The 19,864-nt window shown below is 43.8% G+C and overlaps 1 protein-coding gene across 1 annotated transcript; it reads left to right on the top strand.

Moving 5' to 3' along the window:
• Nucleotides 1-17,416: 17,416 nt before the first annotated feature.
• LOC145803601 (uncharacterized) lies at nt 17,417-18,004 on the top strand. Its single transcript, XM_082896916.1, has one exon. It carries the CDS (start codon nt 17,417-17,419, stop codon nt 18,002-18,004), a length of 588 nt encoding a protein of 195 aa, XP_082753042.1.
• Nucleotides 18,005-19,864: the final 1,860 nt, after the last annotated feature.

The raw sequence follows: 19,864 nt of genomic DNA, 5'->3' as shown, positions 1-19,864 counted from the left end.
TAAATTATGAAAACCTCCAAATTGGTATATGACAAAGTATAGGAAACGCTCCTAATGCTTGAAGAATAAATAATTAAGGTACTAGATTTCTCTTCTACTATTTGGGAGTGAGGGGCCCGAATTCATTAAAATTCAATGAAAAAGAAGGACATTTGTATCTCTAAAAAATAGGATAGGAATCTTGCAAGTTGAAGACATAACAATGTTATTTACATGATAACTAAAACTAAAATGAATGGAATACACACTAACAATGGATCATATTTAGTAGAGATAGCACTATGTTTGTTTGTTGTCTTTTAATTTCAATAATTCAAATTTATAAAAGATTTATTATCTTGTTGCAAGAACCTTAATTTATCTTTCAGTTCAGTATATTTCAAATTCTAAGTTAAAATCTGCTATATGTCTATAAAAGAGTGTGAATTGCATTTGGTAAATGTAGTCTTCTAGAGAGAAGAAATGAGCAAAAGTAGTCATCTTTATCTTTCTTGTAATCTTGCAAGTATTTTGTAATTTTCAAGTATTCAATAAAAATGTGTGTGGGTTTTTTAAATTTTTTATTTTCGTAAACTTTTCTTTTTGTTGTTTTTAATATTCTAGAAGTTTGAGAGTAATGATAGAATTATTATTATTATTTGTTTACTATTTGCACGTTGAATTAATGTATTGATAATTTGTTTATTGATAGATTTAGTGTGAGGGGTTATGTTTACTGTTTACACTTTGAAAGACCTGAAAATTATTCGTAGAAGACAAAGAAGTTGGGTATGAAAAATAATTCGAATTTAAAGACGGGCTTCCTTATAAGTAAATTATAATTTTTGTAGTTTTATAAATATGTGGTGGTCCAAACAAGTAGATTGCCCAATAGTGTAATAATTATTTCGAGTAAACATTTTACTTGCGTAAAATAGTAGAAAATGACGGTAATAATAATGGAATCACTTTAGGTTCGTTTGGATGGTTTGGTTTTTTGGATTTTTAATTTTTTGTTTATTTTAGTTTGGAGTTAAAAAATTCTTATTTAGGATAGATTTTTTGATCTTTTTAACTTTTGTGAGAAAAAAAAATGAAATAATTATAATTTAAATGTAACATTTTGTCTTATTAATTTTTTAATTAATTTTATTTTTTATAACTATTTTAATAAAAAAACTTTAAATTTTTTCTTCTCCAACAAGGGCTTAGTCTACTAATAGACCATTATAATAATAGTTTATAAGTGAAAAGGTACTATTATTATGAAAATCCCAAAAAATCTAATAGTAGATGAGAGGGTAATTTATGAGTAAATTGGGCCGAGTTGGGTAATGGGCCGTCTTGTGGGCCACAGTAAGAAGGGCTGAGTAAAAGGGCCTGGTCGCTATCTCGGTGCGAAAGAGCCTTGTAGTTAGCTTGGTCACCACGGTCAGAGTGGCAACAATTAGCTCGGTCACACCAATCTGAGCCAAGGTATTTTGAGCCTTCCTCAGGACCTTGCTCTTGATTAGCTCGATCCAAGCTTGCTATGGTTAGCTCGGTCTCAACAGGTGAAACCAAGGTACAAGCTATGAAAGGAAGAACCGAGCTAGTACGAGCTCGGTCAATTTTGCCAGGTTAGCATGGCCATGTTAGCTCGGTCGTTTTGTCATACTACCGAGGTAAAACCATCTCACTTGGTTTAAGCAGTGAGGGGGGTGTTGAAAGATAAGCATTATCTTTCAGGAGTATGATTCCTAGGAGGACTCTACATGGAGGAATAATAAGAGTCCTACTAGGATTGTGCCACGCGGAACCTAAAAAAGCTCATAACATTACCTATGGAGAGGTAACACAACTTTGATTCTTCAATACACAGAGTTTTTGTCTATTTGTCTATTTTGCTGACTTAGGCATCAGAGAGGTATCCGGCACACACCCACCGGCTAGCTCACATTTGTGTTTTTAGGGAGTAAAGCGACGACGTTTGGAGAAGCGCAGACTTGATCAACAAGATTATACGAGAACATTATTTCTTGCTCGTACAATTGGCGCCATCTGTGGGAAAACCAGAAAGAACAAAACCTCTTGATCAAGTTTTTCCTCTCTAATTGGAAGTAATGGCGCACAATGAAGATTTGCGGCAGTCCGTTATCGACAGACAAACCCTGGAGGGGGGTGGGAGGTGTGAAGGTTTGCCTTCTATCCCTCCCATGGAGAATTTAGAGCCCCAGCGACAGAACCCCCGGAGTGATGCAAGGGGGAGGCGGGCTAACAGCCCCCGTCGCTCTCAAAGTCCTGAAAGACAGAGGCGGAGGATCGATCCTCAAGTTCTGGAGGATCACGTAAAGGAACAAGACGAGTTAATAAGGAAGATGGCGGCAGACATAGAGTCTATGAAGCGCCAGATCAAAGGAAAAGGGGTGACGACAGGAGAGGGGCGCAAAAGCAACACGCCCCCTCGCCACTCGGAAGATCGTGGTAGGCAAACCACACCATCGCAAGCAGAGAGTAGGAGCCTGAGAACAGGCGACACTCAGTCAAGAACTCCTAGGACTCGTTACTCCAGGTCTGAAAGAACGAGAACTAAGAGATCATATACTGAGGGAAGCACCTATCGGCCCTCGCGCACGCACCAGACGTCATCCAGGAAGACGAAGTTGCCTAGATCATCAGATTTGCGAACTGTGCTAGAAGAAAGGGCACGATGGAAGGAACATACCAGGACACGCGACCCGTGCAGAGTTTCAACCCTTCAGCGGTTGGCTCTTCGGACGGATGGGAGCGTCGAGGTAAGAATGCCAATACCGCGCCATGCTTACGAACCGACAGACAAAGCATTAGCAAAGCTGCAGACCTCGCCGTTCATTCTGGCAATTGAGAACGCACCACTACCTTTGGGCTTTCTCCAACCCAAATTCACCACTTATGAGGGAAAGACGGACCCCTACATGCACTTGAGCCACTTTCGCCAGGTTATGGTAGTATACCGGTAGAACGAGGCTTTAATGTGTATTCTTTTCCCATCAAGCCTTGGCGACCTAGGTTTAACCTGGTTCGAAAGGCTACCAGAAGGCAGCATCGCCTCCTGGGCGCAATTGGCAGAGGCGTTTGTGACAAGGTTTAGAACGAACACCAAGACTCCAGTAGAGATCAATCAGCTACTCTCCATTGACATTGGTGACAAAGAAACATTGAGGTCCTACAACAGTCGCTACTGGGAAACTTTCAACCAGATAGGAGATTGTCCTACAAACGTCACTATCGCACAATACAAACGGGGCCTGTCGGTCGACAACAAATTGAGGGATTCAATTACTATGACGCCTCCCCTCATGATGGAGGCCTTAATGGAGAGAGTGCACCAACATATTCGTGTGAAAGAGGATGGCGCCCGTGCTAAGGCGAAATCTGGCACGACAGCAACACCAGATAAAAAGACTTCGGCAAAAGTCAACACGGTAGAACGACCAAGCAGGAATGGGTGAGGCTGACGGGCCAACAAAGAGGATCCAGACAAACGGTGGCTAAGAGTTCGCACTGCCATTACTACGGTGTTCAAAAAACCAATCTATCGAATTCTCAATGAGTTACGCGATGAACCTTTCGTCCAATGGCCAGCTAAGTTGGGAGAAGCACAAAAAGACTATGACGAAGGATCCTGGTGTACTTTCCATAATGAAAAGGGGCACCGCACAGAGAATTGCACGCCGTTGAGACAGCACTTGGAGGAGTTAACGGCAGTTGGGCACCTGGACCGATACATAGAAGGAGGGACACAGCCAGCCACCCAAAACCATGATCACCCAAACGGAATGCCGATCGACACCCCACCTCAAGGCGTGATTAACGTAATACATGGAGTATTCGAACCTGAGCGAGTATGTGAGCTCAGGGGAATGATCAAGAAGGCTAAGCACTTAAGGGAAGTATTAAGTGCACAACCTACCATCAAAAAGGGGAGAACAGAAGCCACGAATGTTATATCTTTTTCTGACAGGGACTTGGCAATGATATATTGCCCTCACAATGATGCACTAGTCGTCACACTCCGCGTCAAGGATTACGACGTCAAACGGATTTTGATCAACCAAGGAAGCTCGTGTGAGATAATGTATTACAAAACCTTCAAACAATTGAAACTGAAGAACAAAGACTTGGCGCCTGCAACATCTCCCCTAATCGGATTCAACTCAATGCCAGAGTGGCCAGTGGACAAGATAATCCTCCTAGTCAGGGCAAGAAGCATGACGAAGTAGGTGAAATTCTGGGTATTGAAAGTCCCTTCCACTTACAACATTATCTTGGGAAGGACATGGTTGCACGCCATGCGATCGGTAGCGTCAACCTACCATCAAGTATTACGGTTCCCCAACGAAGCCGAAGTAATTAAAGAGGTCTATGGAGACCAAATTATGTCCAAGCAGTGCTTCGTCACAGTAAATAGCAGCCGAGCTACCAAAGGGTATGTACAAATGGTGGAAGAACCTGAGAGCAATGAGTTATTCACAGATGTTGGCAAAGCAGCTGAACAGAAGGCGGTGGAAGACTTAGTACAGGTAAGGATAGATGAAAAAGACCCAGAAAAGTTCTTTTTGCTCGGCTCGTCATTGTCCAGCACTGAGAGAATAGAGGTTATGAAGTTCTTGACCTCTAACATCGAAGTGTTCGCCTGGACACCGTATAACATGTCTGGCATTGACCCAAACTTCATCTGTCACCAATTAAATGTCCACCCAACTGTCAGACTAATTATACAGCGCACTCGCAAATCAGCACTCCACCATGCCGGGATAGTGGCGGAAGAAGTGAGAAACCTTCTAGAGGCAGGAGCTATCAGAGAAGTGCACTATCCTAAGTGGATATCCAATACAGTAGTAATGCCAAAGAAAAATAGAAAATGGCGTGTCTGCGTGGACTACAAAACAGTCAACAAGGCATGCCCAAAGAATAGTTTTCCCTTACCACGGATAGACCAACTGGTAGATCTAACGGCAGGACACAATCGACTTAGCTTTCTTGATGCGTACAGAGGATACCATCAGATCGCTATGTATGAACCGGACCAGGAGGTCACGTCCTTTACAACACCAAGAGGACTGTATTGCTACAAGGTCATGCCCTTTGGCCTAAAAAACGCAGGGACAATATTCCAACGGATGGTCACCAAGATGTTTGAACCATTGTTAGGCAGAACAATGGAGACATACATAGATGATATGGTGGTCAAAAGCAAGGATGAGAATGACCATCTCAGAAACCTAGGTGAAATGTTTCAGATCTTGAAGAAGAACAAGTTGCGTCTTAATGCATCCAAGTGTGCGTTCAGCGTAGGATCTAGCAAATTCCTAGACTTCTTGGTGACCAACCGAGGTATAGAGGCAGACCCCTCTCAAATCAAAGCAATTCAGGATCTAGAGAGGCCCAACTCAGTAAAAGAAGTGCAGCATCTCACTGGCATGGCAACTGCGCTCAACCGGTTCATAAGTCGGTCGTCAGACAGATATCGACCATTCTTCCAAGCACTAAAAGCCAAGTTTGAGTGGGATGAAAATGCGACCGCGCCCTAGAAAGCCTAAAAGAATACATGTCTTCTCCACCGTTGCTAGTAACCCCAATACTTAGAGAAGAGCTCTTTTTGTACCTGGCAGTTTCGCAATACGCAGTCAGCGCGGTGTTAGTCAGAGTGGAAGGAATCCAACACCTGCCCATCTTTTATGTCAACAAGACCGTACTAGGCGCAGAAACCAGGTACTTACCATTGGAAAAACTGGCCTTAGCCCTGATGATGGCCTCTAGGAAACTGTCGCACTACTTCCACGCCCACACCATAATCGTCCTCATAGTTTTTCCTTTAAAAGCTTTGTTTGAGAGGGCGAACTTTTCTGGGCGAATCTTGCAGTGGGCAGTGGAGTTGGGACAGTTTGACATCAAGTTTCAACCTAGAACCGCAATAAAAGCCCAAGCTTTGGCAGACTTTGTGGCAGAGTTCACACCAGGAAGCCATCACATCTGCCCAGTTGACTTGACTGGTACAACCAAAATGGGGATGGAGAGCGCCGCAGGAAATACGCAACCCCTGATACAGGATGCCCAGCCACATCCCAAAACAGACCAGAGTAAAGAATGGGAAGAAGAGGCAAACCATGCTGCACCAAGCCAAGACTCATTAACAAACAAAAGCTTGGTACAGTCAGATACTGAGGGGCAAACAGTAAATATGGACTTGGAAGAAAATACCAGCAAGACTCTTGACCCTAAGGCATCATCTGATCCCTCCACTTGCTAGAAGCTGTTCGTTGGAGAGATGTGGAAGCTCTTCGTGGATGGCGCATCCAACAGGCACGGTGCAGGACTTGGCATAGTCCTTATCTCACCAAATGGCCTAATAGTGGAACAAGCAGTCAACCTTGGCTTTCCAGCATCAAACAACGAAGCAGAGTATGAAGCGCTTCTGGCAGGCCTAAAATCAGCACTCTACATGAAGGCCACCGAACTAATGGTCTACAATGACTCACAGCTGGTGGTAAATCAAATTTCAGGCGACTACGAGGCAAAGGATGAAAGAATGGCTAAGTACCAAGAGTTGGTCAGAAAAGAGATCATGAAATTTGAGGTAGTGCGGATAGAACAGATCGGCAGGGAAAAAAATAGTAGAGCGGACGAACTAGCAGGCTTTGTTTCGATGGCAGATACATTCATCCCTCATCCGTTACTAATCAACAACCTACCAAGACCAAGCATTAAAGAACCAGAAGTAGCTGAGGTATGTTGCACCAAATTAGGGCCCCTCATGGATGGATCCTATTATAATGTTCTTTAAAGACGGCGTCTTACCTGAAGAAAAGAAAGAAGCCAACAAGATTAGAGCAAAGTCGCAACAATTTTGGCTCTCCCTATCAATGGCCTTGTACAAGAAATCCTTCACAGGACCTTACCTAAAGTGTATTCATCCCAAAAAAGTCGAAGCATTCTTGTTCGAAATACACGAAGGTGTATGCGGAAGCCACCAAGGGGGAAGATCATTAGCCTACAGAGCAATTTCACAGGGATATTAGTGGCCTTACATGCAAGCAGATTCAGAGAAATATGTCAAGAAGTGCGAGAAATGTCAGAAGTTCACACACCAAATACATCAACTAGCCAGAGAGCTTCTACCTTTAACTAGCCTATGGCCCATCGCAATGTGGGGCTTGGACATAGTAGGACCACTTTCAATGGCGCCCGGCAACAGGAAATTCTTTCTTGCAGCAACAGACTACTTCACAAAGTTGGTGGAGGCAGAAGCACTCGCATCAATAAAAGAGAAAGATGTGAAGAAGTTCGTCTGGCAGAATATCATCACTCGGTTCGGCATACCAAAGGCTCTAATATTTGACAATGGCACTCAGTTCGATGGCAAAATTTTTAGAGGCTTTTATGAAGAGTATAAAATAGAATTCTACAACTTTACACTAGCATACCCCCAAGCAAATGGCCAAGCAGAAGCATCAAACAAAGTTGTCTTAGATGGATTAAAGAAAAAACTGGAGAAAGCAAAAGGTAAGTGGGCGGAGGAGCTCCCTCATGTTTTGTGGGCTTATCGCACCACACCTCGGCGGTCTACTGGAGAAACAACTTTTTCCTTGGCCTATGGCATGGAAGCGGTAATCTCACTGGAAGTCGGCCTCCCCACAATTAGAAGTGAAAATTTTGAACCAGACTTAAATGGAGAAGCCATAGCATTGGAGCTCGACCTTGCAGAAGAAAGAAGAGAAAGAGCACTGGTTCACATTGCCTCATACCAGCAGAAGTTATCCAGAAAATATAACAAGACAGTACATCCAAGGCAATTCAAGATTGGAGACTGGGTGCTGCGCAAAGTGATGGGAAACACCCTGGTACCCGAAGATGGCAAGCTAGGGCCCAATTGGGAAGGACCTTACAAAGTGGTTGGATTAGCAAGAAAAAGGGCATACCACTTGGAAGACGAAGACAATAAAGCCATTCCCAGGCCATGGAACACTGCCAATCTCAAACTATTTTATTTTTAACTTTTTTTTAAACTTAATTGTGGTTTTTATTTTTTCAAATAAAATAAGTAGTTTCTTTTTCAGCATAAATTGATTTCCTCTGTAAAAATAGTTTTAGGGAACTAGGGACAATGAAATCAGAGTTGGCTGGAATAACCAACTTTGAGCTCTTTGCAGCTAGGATTAGGATCTGGGCTGAAGAGGTTGGCTGGAAAAACCAACACTTCTCTTGAGCCAAGATAAGGATCGAGGCTGCAGGACGTTTGGCAGGAATAACCAAACACCGTGCTCTAGGTTGGCAAGAATAACTAGCTTTGAGCTCTCTTCAGCTAGAATTAGGATCTGGGCTGAAGAAGTTGACTGGAAAAACCAACACCTTTCCTAAGTCAAGATAAGGATCGCGGCTGCAGGACGTTTGGCAGGAATAACCAAACATTTCGCTCTAGGTTGGCAGGAATAACTAACTTTGAGCTCTCTTCAGCTAAGATCAGGATCTGGGATGAAGAGGTTGGCTGGAAAAACCAACACTTCTCCTAAGCCAAGATAAGGATCGAGGCTGCACGACGTTTGGCAGGAATAACCAAACACTGTGCTCTAGGTTGGCAAGAATAACCAGCTTTGAGCTGTCTTCAACTAGGATTAGGATCTGGGCTGAAAAAGTTGGCTGGAAAAACCAACACCTTTCCTAAGCCAAGATAAGGATCGTGACTGCAGGACGTTTGACAGGAATAACCAAACATTTCGCTCTAGGTTGGCAGGAATAACCAACTTTGAGCTCTCTTCAGCTAAGATCAGGATCTGGGCTGAAGAGATTGGCTGAAAAAACCAACATGTATTGCTCTTCAGCCGAGAAAAGGATCTAGGCTGAAGAAGTTGGCTAGAATAACCAACACTCAAGACACTTCAGTCGAGATAAGGATCCAGGCTGAAGAGTGGTTGGCTGGAAAAACAAACACTTAGTACTCTTCAACCGAGATAAGGATCCGGGCTGAAGAGTGGTTGGCTGGAAAAACCAACACTTAGTACTCTTCAACCGAGATAAAGATCCAGGCTGAAGAATGGTTGGCTGAAAAAACCAAACACTTGGTACTCTTCAACCGAGATAAGGATTCAGGTTGAAGAGTGGTTGGCTGGAATAAACAACTTTTTGTAATCTTCAACTGAGGTAAAAACCTAGGATGAAGAGGTTGGTAGGTATGACCAGGTAGATTTCAAGGTTAAGACCAAGATAGGTATCGCGGCCAGAGAATGTTATACTGCATACAAATGATGGTGAAAAATAAAGTGCGGATATGGAGCTAACCGAACAGAAAGATGTGAGAGTTTCATTCAGAATCCAAATCAGAAGTACAAAAGGTGGGGCCTCAGCCCGGTTACAAACTCTTTTGATAAAATAAAGAAAAGAAAAATCAGGAGAAAAGGTCGTCCAGGTCAGCGTCCAAAACAACCCGGTCTTTCACCCAGAGGTAGCTCGGTTGTGGCAAGCACTCCTTGGTTGAGCTCGGTCGAAGGCACCACATCAGACACAGCAGGCAAAGCTGGGATGGAGACCACTGGAGTTGGGAAGATAGACTGGCGACCGGGTTGGGTGTTGTCTTCAAGAGCAGGGTCTTCGTCCTCCCCTTCTTGTAGAAATTCTTGCTGAATAGCAACAGCGTAATCCGCCATACAGCTCGGTATGAAATACGAAGGAGGGTGGAGGAAGACCTCGGTCTCTGGGCCTTGACCGAGCTACGCCACAGCCACCTTCCATCCACATTTGAAGAATAGATCTTTTACAGCTTCGCATTGTTTGATATAAGTGGCCTCCCCCTCCTTGTAACCCCGGTCTTCTGCATCTTCTACTTTTTTCTCCAACTCGGTTATCTCGGCGTTCTTCTTTCCTTCGAGCTTGGCCAGCTCGCGTAGATATTTGTCTTTCAGCACGGCCGTAACCTTCTGCTTATCTGCTTCGGCTGAGTTAACAAGACCGGTTAGGCGGGCCATCTCGGTCTGCAGCTCGGCCATTCTCTTCGTGGCCTCGTCTAGCTCGGCCGATTTAGCATTGGCCTCTGTCATGGCCTGCCTTGTGGTTTTTCGAAGCTTTAACACACGCTTGTGAGCGATGTGGTTTTTCTGCATGGCCTGCAAAAGGGTGGTAAGAAACTTTTAGTAAAACCAAGCAAAAAGATGAACAAATTGGAAAGACAAGCAAAGGGGCAACTTACCAGCACTATTGATTTTTTGGCCGAGCAAATAGCCTTCAGCTTGGTAAGATGGTCATGGTGCTCCATATCGGCTGGAAGGCAAACGCTCTTGGCAAGGTTAAACGCCAACAAATGGTCTTTTTCTGCGACCACTAAGTCAGAATCTTTGATAGCATGGTTTTGAAACGTGATCTTTGGTGCCCACTTAGAGGAGCTAGCTCGGTCTGAGTGCTCGGGCTGGGGGCTCGGTGGCGTGGTTTGGGGAAACACGGTCTCATCCTCGTCAATAAGGCGTGGCTCGATTGTGGAAGTCCGAGCACACTTGCTTGCCCGAGATGATAAAGGTTAATTGGTTGGAAGGACTACCACGGCTTCCTGTGATTAGCCGGCTTGCGGTACCTCGACCTGATTTGTTTCGGTGAGAAGGGCCATTACTACTCTCTTCTTGGCCATCTCTTGCTCCGCTGTTAATGGGACCAAATTGACTTGTGGAAATGAAGGATCAGGTTCTGGCGATGGCTCTAAGAGGAAGTCCATTACTCTAGTCTTCCTCCTGCTGCTGTATCTGTAGGTCGGCTCAAAGTTGAGTAGCTCGGCCCAACTTCGATTTGGATGTCTTAGTGCGGCGCGGAGGACGTCAAGGTTGGGGTAACTGTACAGCGACTTTAAATGGTTCATGTCTGCATGAAGGAAAAAGTAGACGGTTAGTGCGGTTGAAAATAAGAAAACCGAAGTAAAAGAAAGGACAGAACTGAGCCAAGGTTTTCATACCGGCTACTCCCTTGTTCCAGTTTATTTGGTCGCTCGGGATTTGGGCTTCTTGATCTTCGAAATTTCCAGAAACCCAAAAAAAATCATCATCGTTTACATCTTTATCCGGGGTATCTTTGACTATTTTTTCTCGGCGGCATCTTATTCTTAAATAATATACCCAGCCATCTTCGTTTGAACCTAAAGAGTATTGATGAAATAGCTCGGCTAAACCGAGGTTAAGGCCAAGCTGGCGGTTTAGCTCGGCAATGCCATTTATTATTCGGTATGAGGTTGTGGAAAACTGGGTAGGGCAGAGATTGGTTTGTCTGAGGAATTCACAGAGAATGGACTATATCAGGAATCGCAATCCGATTTCTACAATAGAGAGGAGGGTGAAGGGAACAAAACCCTATTTTTCCCAAGGAGTGGTGTCTAGTTCGGCTAAACTAAGATGGACGTCATCAGGGATGTGGTAGTCCCTTTGGAACTCGGCCATAGCCCTTGGTGAGTTTACTAAAAACCTATATTTACCCATGTGGTCTTAAATTATGTATAAATTAGCTGTAGTATTGGCTCGATGGTGAGATGGTGCTGAGTAGCTCGATTGAGCGTTCAAGGGAGTGCCTGGCCAACCTAAGTCTGCAAAGTAAAAAAGAAAGGTGTTAAGCACAGATCGTTGGACTGCGTTTTAGAAACAAAGGCTGAATAAATGAAGTCCTAGCTCGGCTACGTGGGGTATGTCATTTTTAGCTCAGTTTGAGCGAGGGACTTTAGCCCGGTTGAAACTTATGGTACAGCATTCTTAGTTCGGTTATAACTCGGTCGATGGTTGAAGCCTTCTAGTGCGTCATTGTGCAATCCTAATACAGTTCGCTAGCTCGGCGAAATAAGGCAAAGGATACTTAGACCTATTGAAACTACAAGAATGTCTTGAAGTTTTAGTTTGGTTGTTTAGTTTGGCTAGGTTTGCACCTAATACAAACAATTTGCTAGTTCGGTTGAAGTGAGATTTTGGATCTAAGACGTCCCATTTCAGTTTGTTTGCAAATCCAGTAGGTATGAGTACTATTCAAGAAGTTCTTACTCATTGCAGAGAAAACTATTTGAAAAGTGTTGTGAAAAAACACATATATACAAATGGTACATGTTGCTAGTCAAATGGAAAGCAGAAAAGGATTGAGTTACTTACAGATTGGAGAAGGAAGGATACAGATCTGAAACCACGAAGATGATGTTGGGAATGCAAGCTTCGCAGGTACTAAGGTTGCAGAAATGGAGGCTCAAGCAAGAGAAAGAGAGAAGATGAATAGTGCAAGTGAATGGTTCAAAGCATTAGGTTTGGTTTTGTGAAAAGGGAAGGAACACCTAACTCAACTGTGCCCCTAGTTCATCATTTTGACCATCTTTTTTTGTTCGGCTTTCTATGAAAACAATTTTGATCAATATGGGAGTTAGATTAACATACTTGTTCAACTTTTTGATTTGAAATCATGCAAGTCAGTTTGTGAGCATTGAAAATTTTCCTTTTTTGGGTCCAATAAATGGTCCAGTTTTGAAAAACAATGGAATAATTTTTGAGAGAATCAGTCAACTTTAGTAAAAATTCCCAAAAACTGTTTTTGCAAATGGCCACTGAGATGCACAACCTCGGATTCACAATAAGGGAAAATTGCCCCTCGCCTAAATGGCACTGCATGGCAACGAAAAATTGCCCCTTGTTTGAATAGCACCGCAGCACACTGAACGACAACGGAAAGTTGCCCCTTGTTTGAATAGTACCGCAGCACACCGTAACCGGTTCTCATAATGAAGGTCACAACCAAACTCTTGGATACAGAGAAGACAAAGATGATCAGAACTATTATATGGACATAATCGATTTGGAAGTGTTTATAGCTGGACTTCAGAATGAAGTTGCCTTATGTATCCCAAACATGGGAATCAAGCCTTACGTAGTTCCGGGTTAAGGTACACTCGTGTATTAACCCACACCTTTTACGCTCTGACTTTTGCCAAGGCCGCCCTTCCGGGCTTTCAACCTTGCGAGCTTTGTTTTTCTTTTCTTTTCATTTCTTCTTTTTGTTCTTTTTCTTGTTTTTCAAACTTTGCATTTTTTTTTCTCTTTTGTTGCTCTAACTTTTGCCTGGGTCGCCCTTTCAGTTTTCGGCATAGCGAGCCTCTCAAGGGTAAAAGTGTAGCTTTGTCCATGTCAAATGGTTTTAAGATCTCGAGGCCATCTGTATCCAAAAGAATGGCTGATATTCGCCGATGATGTAGAAGTCCTTCCAATGGGGGGGGTTGAATTTGCCCCTAGTGTTATGGAGAGGAGCTCAATTGTCCTTCAGCAATAGTTTCTTCTTTCCTCCCTTCTGGGATTTGGCATTCTTGCCAATCTTCGTTAGCTTGAGAAATGTCCCAACTTTTCGCTCTTCGAGCACATCTATAGTTCTTTTGCCCCTAATTTGAGGGGTGCTTCTGATCTAGCTTTGCAAGCTTTCTTCTGACGGCGTCTGACCTTCTTGATCTGACTTCCTTGCCTCTTGTTCGAGGGCTGCTTCGAATCTGGCCACACAAGTCTCACATTGTGGTTGACTGTTGAACAATCTGAATCCAGGTTCAAGGTTTGAAAGTAAGGGGGTCGAGTCTAGAGGCTGAGAGCGATCCTAAGCTACATAATCTCAAGAGCGATTCCACACAGGTCTTCACAGGATGGCGCAAAATATTTTTTGAAATCTTTTAAGAAAGTGACTAATCGCTTGCGCTGAAGATAGTGTGGAACCAATCTGGATCAAGCCAGGATCCTTTTCAGTACTCACATTAACAAACATGATTTCATTCATTAAGGGCTTAGCGTGCCTCTCTATCTCTCAATTGATCAAATTTTACAAATCTTGAGGAATTCTTCCTCTTCGTTTTCATCACGATGTTCAAAAAGAGTCTTGAAAAACTTAGGTCAATGCAATGATTTCAAGGCACATAAAAGTAAGTGAAATGCACTGCCGTTTCATTCAAACTTTCTGGCACAACCAGCGCAAGATAGAAGCAAACACAAGAGCATAAAAATTTACTGCTATTTCATTCAGATTTTCTGGTGTAACTGGCTCCATGGCAGAAACAGACCCAAAAGAAAGCAAAAAGACAAATACAAAACAAAACAGTGATATCCGAGATAACACCCCCGGAATCACTCGACACCTGTACAACAGGACTGACTCGATACAACAAGACAGACCCGACTGACATAGTACAAAAAGACTGACTATATACAAGACAACAAAACTGATTGAATACCCAAGTTAGACAGTACAAAAGCTAGCATTCGCAAATGCTCAAAATAGTGCGTGCCATACGCCACATCTGGAATAAACTGAGTGTCGCCCGCAGGTGGTTCACCCCCTGATCATATACTTGTATTATTCTCGAAGTTCACTGACCTAGTGATGATGGACTTTACTGAGCTGGGTGGGAGGACAACCCCGTTATCAAACAAATCATGTACTTCGTGGCGAAGATGGAAGCATTTGTCAGTGCTATGGCCGGTTTGTTGATGGTACGCACAGTACTGGGTAGCGTCATGACTAGATGGAAGGCGACTAGGGAGAGGCTGAGGCTCGAGGGATTTGAGATGCCCCTTTTCAGCAAGAATTTGAAGCGCCTTGGACAAAGGCATGTAGAGGGCATGGAAGACCCTGCGACCTCGGGGTAGATACTTCGAGGTTTGCGGACTTTTGCCGGATGCACTGGGAAAAGGGTTGGCAGGTGCTGACTTGGTTTTCTGATCTTTTCTAGGTGCAGGGTTAGGGTTGGAAGGAACGGTTCTGGCACGATGGTCCTTGTCCCGATTTTCCCCTTGGCTTGAACTACTCTCACTCTAAGTGGGGAAAGAGTCATCCATAGTTTTTACAACAATAGCGAGCACCTGCTGTCTATTCAGTCCTCCGGCTTTCAAAGCCTTAACAGCCCACATGAGTCGTTCATAGGGATTGGTGTCCACCTTCACCTTGTCCTTACCACTCGCCTCAGCTTGGTGGAAGGTTTGGGTCTCTATATCAGAGCAGAGCCCTGTTGTTGTCGACATGCCATTACCGGAACTTGGGATGGCTTCAGGTTGGCTGAGCTCAATCACAATTTGCCCTAATAGCGGGGGCTCTTCCGGCATGAAATTTTCGGCATACGATGTAGTCGGTGGTAGAGCCGACATTCCGTAGGCTAAATCAGCCACAGATCTCTGGAGATCGCCAATCATTCCCATAAACTCAAAAGTGGTGGGCTCACGGGTTTGAAATAACTGGGGTTCCCAGATTGGACGTGCGGCCGGTGACTTGGGTGGGTGTTGTACTTCAACATCAGTCTCACCCTGTATGGTGATCCCTTGGTTTAGTGCCACTGCCATGACCACAATTTCTTCTGAATTCTGTGTCATCACTAGTCTGCTGAACAGAGGTGATGTGGCTGGTGGCTGACGGATGTGATGAATCGGTAAGCCTTGATTGGCCCTTTTCTGCCTTGCCTCAACGGAGGAGAACACTGGTTGCTCAGAATCGAATCTCTGAACTGAAAGAGAAAATAGGTAGCATCTCAGCCCAATTACACCAGAATAGACACAAGCATAGTTGAATAACTGTATTCGACCACTGATCACTGTTCCCCACATTACTGCCCCAAAACTGAATCTGATACCTGCAGATATAATTGATTCTCAAAATACTGATGCCCGTAGGCCTGATACCCGGACTTGCAAACTGATACGCGTATTCCTATAGAGGCACACTCTAAAAGCACATAGCAAGCAAACGAGAGTCAAAACACCCGTATGTTGGGGCAGGGTTTCTCTGTCCTATTTGGTCAGGAACTAGGGTTTCGCTACGCACACAGCGGTTTCAAACAACCTATAATCGGGTAGCGACCTATCCTAGTTTGGAATAGTCACTATGGATTCCGAATATGCACTAGGTCGAATGGTCAAAAGGGGTGTCTCGGTAAAAATCGGGGTTTGTGTTCCCGTCATGGCAGAGCTCGCAACCGGTCAGCCTTATGGCACGCTTCTCAAAGCAAGCCTCCGACAAACCGTTCAAGAATAGCATGCAGCAAACGCGGTGTCCTAGGCGCACCAATGCAAATGCAATGCAAGGAGACACATAAGTGTAGTCAAAACAAGATATCATGTGTTCGAATCAAGTTCTCTAAATCCCCAGCAGAGTCGCCAGAAACCGTAGACGCGCCCCGAGGGTCTCATGCTTCTACAGTTTGGACTCAAATGTCACGGTTCTGAATCTAATCCCGCAAAGTGCAATGTCAGACTGATAAATCACCAAAGAGTCCAAATCCGGCAAATAATTTTGGAAAACTGATTTTTAAGAAAGAAGTGCCAAACATGGACTACTTTGCCAGATACAGAGTCCCCACCTAAATATTTTTTTTTTGGGGGAATTTAGGAAACCCTGACTCGTTGCCTAAGGCCACGTGTCCGTCATCACCAAAGTTGCTTCGGCTCGGGAACTTGGGTACGATTGGGGAAGGTCATCTATGAGCACCCCCGCTCGCCCGATCCGAAGATCGGCCTGTACTAAGCATGATATTTTATTTTTGAAAACACATGTGTTCTTATTTCGGTTATTAGCTAGCTTACTATGTGATGCGCACAGCATACAAGTATAGACTAGATCACCTAAGTTGGAACAAAACATCTCATGTTTGTTTGGAAATGGTTTGAAGTTTGCTACTCTCAAGTAGGCTAAAAATGCGGATTTCAAAGAATTATCCCAATTCAAGCAATCCAACCTTCATCCACAGGCATTCAGGCAGTTATATAACATAAGCAATTAGCCTCATGGCACATACATGCGAGATGCTAAAGCATAAACACTCACAGTGTACTCCGAGCCAAAATAAAGAACATGTTAGTAATCAATGTATGATCCAAGTCCATGTTAAGATGGCTAATGCATCACATACAAAATGCAACTAGAATAGGCTCGGCTAGTCTAAAATGGCATGTGAGATGCGACAATTCGATACATGTATTCAACTTAGAATTGAAATATAATGCAGTTAGTATGATGCGCCAAGCCCGGTGCATGCAATACAGATGAATGATGCAAACATGCATAGCATAAGGATGCTAATTGAAACGTGCCCTAGAACTAACCATTGTAAGCGGTTAAGTAAAAAGGAGAAAGAAGTGGAGGTTACAACCAATATAATAATAATAAAGTAAGTGGGCACTAATTCATCAATTTAATCAATTTACTCTGATCTGAATCAATTTTCAATAAAATTTCACCGTAGGCTCTAAAAATTATGACAATCATAATGGCATAATCAATTTCAAGTTCTGTGGCCGATAAGGCCTTCAATTTAATTCCCAAAGCAGATAATCAAATAGATATTCCTACGGTGAACAGATAGAAATTCAAAACCACATATTTTCTCATAACGGCACACAAAATCATATTAAACACATAATCATACTCATATTAAGGACCAATTAACATGTTACGGAACATGGATATCACACGTATGGTATCCGGCCTTAATTTTCCTCACTGGCATATCCACAAAGCAATGGTCAGGCGGAAGCATCCAATAAAGTCATCTTGGACGGGGATCAAGAAAAGGTTGGAAAAAGCTAAAGGTAGATGGGTCGAAGAGTTGCCTAGTGTGTTGTGGGCTCAATGCACTACTCCAAGGCGATCCACTGGGGAAATGCCGTTCACTTTGTGCTTTGGAACCCAGGCAATTATCCCCCTAGAGATTGGCCTACCTATGCTGAAATCCAAGGTTTTTGACATGGGCCATAATGACATGATGTTGGCCTTAGACTTGACTCTGATTGAAGAACGCCGAGATCATGCCCTTGAGCGCATGATGCGATATCAGCAACAGCTCGCTAAATCATATAATCAGTGCGTACAGTTGCATCATTATACACCTAGAGAATTGGTCCTCAAGAAAGTGCTTCCTGTTACTAAGAATTCGATAGAAGAAAAATTAGGCCCCAACTGGGACAGCCCTTATCAGGTTGATTCAATCGCCGGAACAGGGACGTATCGGCTTAAAGACATGGCTGGGAGAAGTTTGCCACGCCCCTAGAATTCCATACATTTGCGTAAATTTATTACTAAGCCAACTTGTACGGCATGCCAGTTTGTTTCAAATTTTTCTTGATATGTTATGTATACATCTTTTAATCCCCCAATGCAATGCCCTTTCTTATCGCAGTCTTGTTAATAATGGTTTAATAACGAATAAAAGACTTCGAATTCGGAGTCTTTTTCGGCCTAAACGTGACATCCACGAATGGGGCTCCGAATTCAGAGTCTTATTGCGTTGGCCAACGCAATAAGACTCTGAATTCGGAGCCCCATTCGTGGATGTCACGTTTGGGCCAAATAAGCCTCCGAATTCGGAGCGCCCTTCGTGGATGTCACGTTTGGGCTGAAAAAGCCTCCGAATTCGGAGCGCCCTTCGTAGATGTCACGTTTGGGCCGAAAAACCCTCCGAATTCAGAGCGCCCTTCGTGGATATCACGATTGGCCAACATAATAAAACTCCGAATTTGGAGCCCCATTCGTGGATGTCACGTTTGGGCCAAATAAGCCTCCGACTTCGGATCGCCCTTTGTGGATATCACGATTGGCCAATACAATAAGACTCCAAATTCGGAGCCCCATTCGTAGATGTCATGTTTGGGCCGAATAAGCCTCCGAATTCAGAGCGCCCTTCGTGGATATCACGATTGGCCAACCCAATAAGACTCCGAATTCAGAGCCCCATTCATGGATGTCACGTTTGGGCCAAATAAGCTTCCGAATTCGAAACGCCCTTCGTGGATATCCCGATTGGCCAACACAATAAGACTCCAAATTTGGAGCCCCATTCGTGGATGCCATGTTTGGGCCGAATAAGCCTCTGAATTCGGAGCGCCCTTCGTGGATATCATGATTGGCCAACGCAATAAGACTTCGAATTTGGAGCCCCATTCGTGGATGTCACGTTTGGGCCGAATAAGCCTCCGAATTCAGAGCGTCCTTTGTGGATATCACAATTGGCCAACCCAATAAGACTCCGAATTCGGAGCCCCATTCATGGATGTCACGTTTGGGCCGAGTAAGCCTTCGAATTCGGAGCGACCTTTGTGGATGTCACATTTGGGCCGAAAAAGACTCCGAATTCGAAACACCCTTCATGGATTGGCCAACATAATAAGACTCCGAATTCAGAGCCCCATTCGTGGATGTCACGTTTGGGCCAAAAAAGGCTTCGAATTCGGAGCACCCTTCGTGGATATCACGATTGGCCAACATAATAAGACTTTGAATTCGGAGCCCCATTCGTGGATGTCATGTTTGGGTCGAATAAGCCTTCAAATTCGGAGCGCCCTTCGAGGATATCACGATTGGCCAACACAATAAGACTCTGAATTCGGGGCCCCATTTGTGGATGTCACGTTAGGGCTGAAAAAGACTCAGAATTCGGAGCGCCCTTCATGGATGTCACGTTTGGGTCGAATAAGCCTCCAAATTCGGAGCGCCCTTTGTGGATATCACGATTGGCCAACACAAAAAGACTCCAAATTTGAAGCGCCCTTTGTGAATATCACGTTTAGGTCGAATAAGCCTTCGAATTCGGAGCGTCCTTCGTGGATGTCACGTTTGGCACCCTTCGTTTATAACCACGAACGGTCGAGTGATCCTCCAAATTCAGAAGGACCAAATTTGGTAACAGAATGGCATGGATCAATATACGATTATCACAAGCATATACAAACATTAATCGAAACAATTTCTCAATATTTATTTCATTAAATAAGCACAAATACATGGTTTTTGGCGAATTAAAAATGTACAATAATGTGAATTGATATCTAAATCTATTCGGCACCCTCTTCATCGCCGGTTTTCTCGGCCTCATAAGCTTTGAAGGAAAATTTGTAATTTTGATATAGAGGTG

This window comes from Camellia sinensis, chromosome 12, assembly GCF_055761805.1.
Source record: "Camellia sinensis isolate YWXY chromosome 12, ASM5576180v1, whole genome shotgun sequence".
NCBI classification, from domain to species: Eukaryota; Viridiplantae; Streptophyta; class Magnoliopsida; order Ericales; family Theaceae; genus Camellia; species Camellia sinensis.
Note: the sequence above shows the minus strand (reverse complement) of the source record. Positions and strands in the feature narration are given on the sequence as shown.

What these genes read in the sequence shown, in the direction of transcription:
- LOC145803601 (XM_082896916.1), top strand. Translation starts at nt 17,417, where the DNA reads ATGGATATCACACGTATGGTATCCGGCCTTAATTTTCCTCACTGGCAT.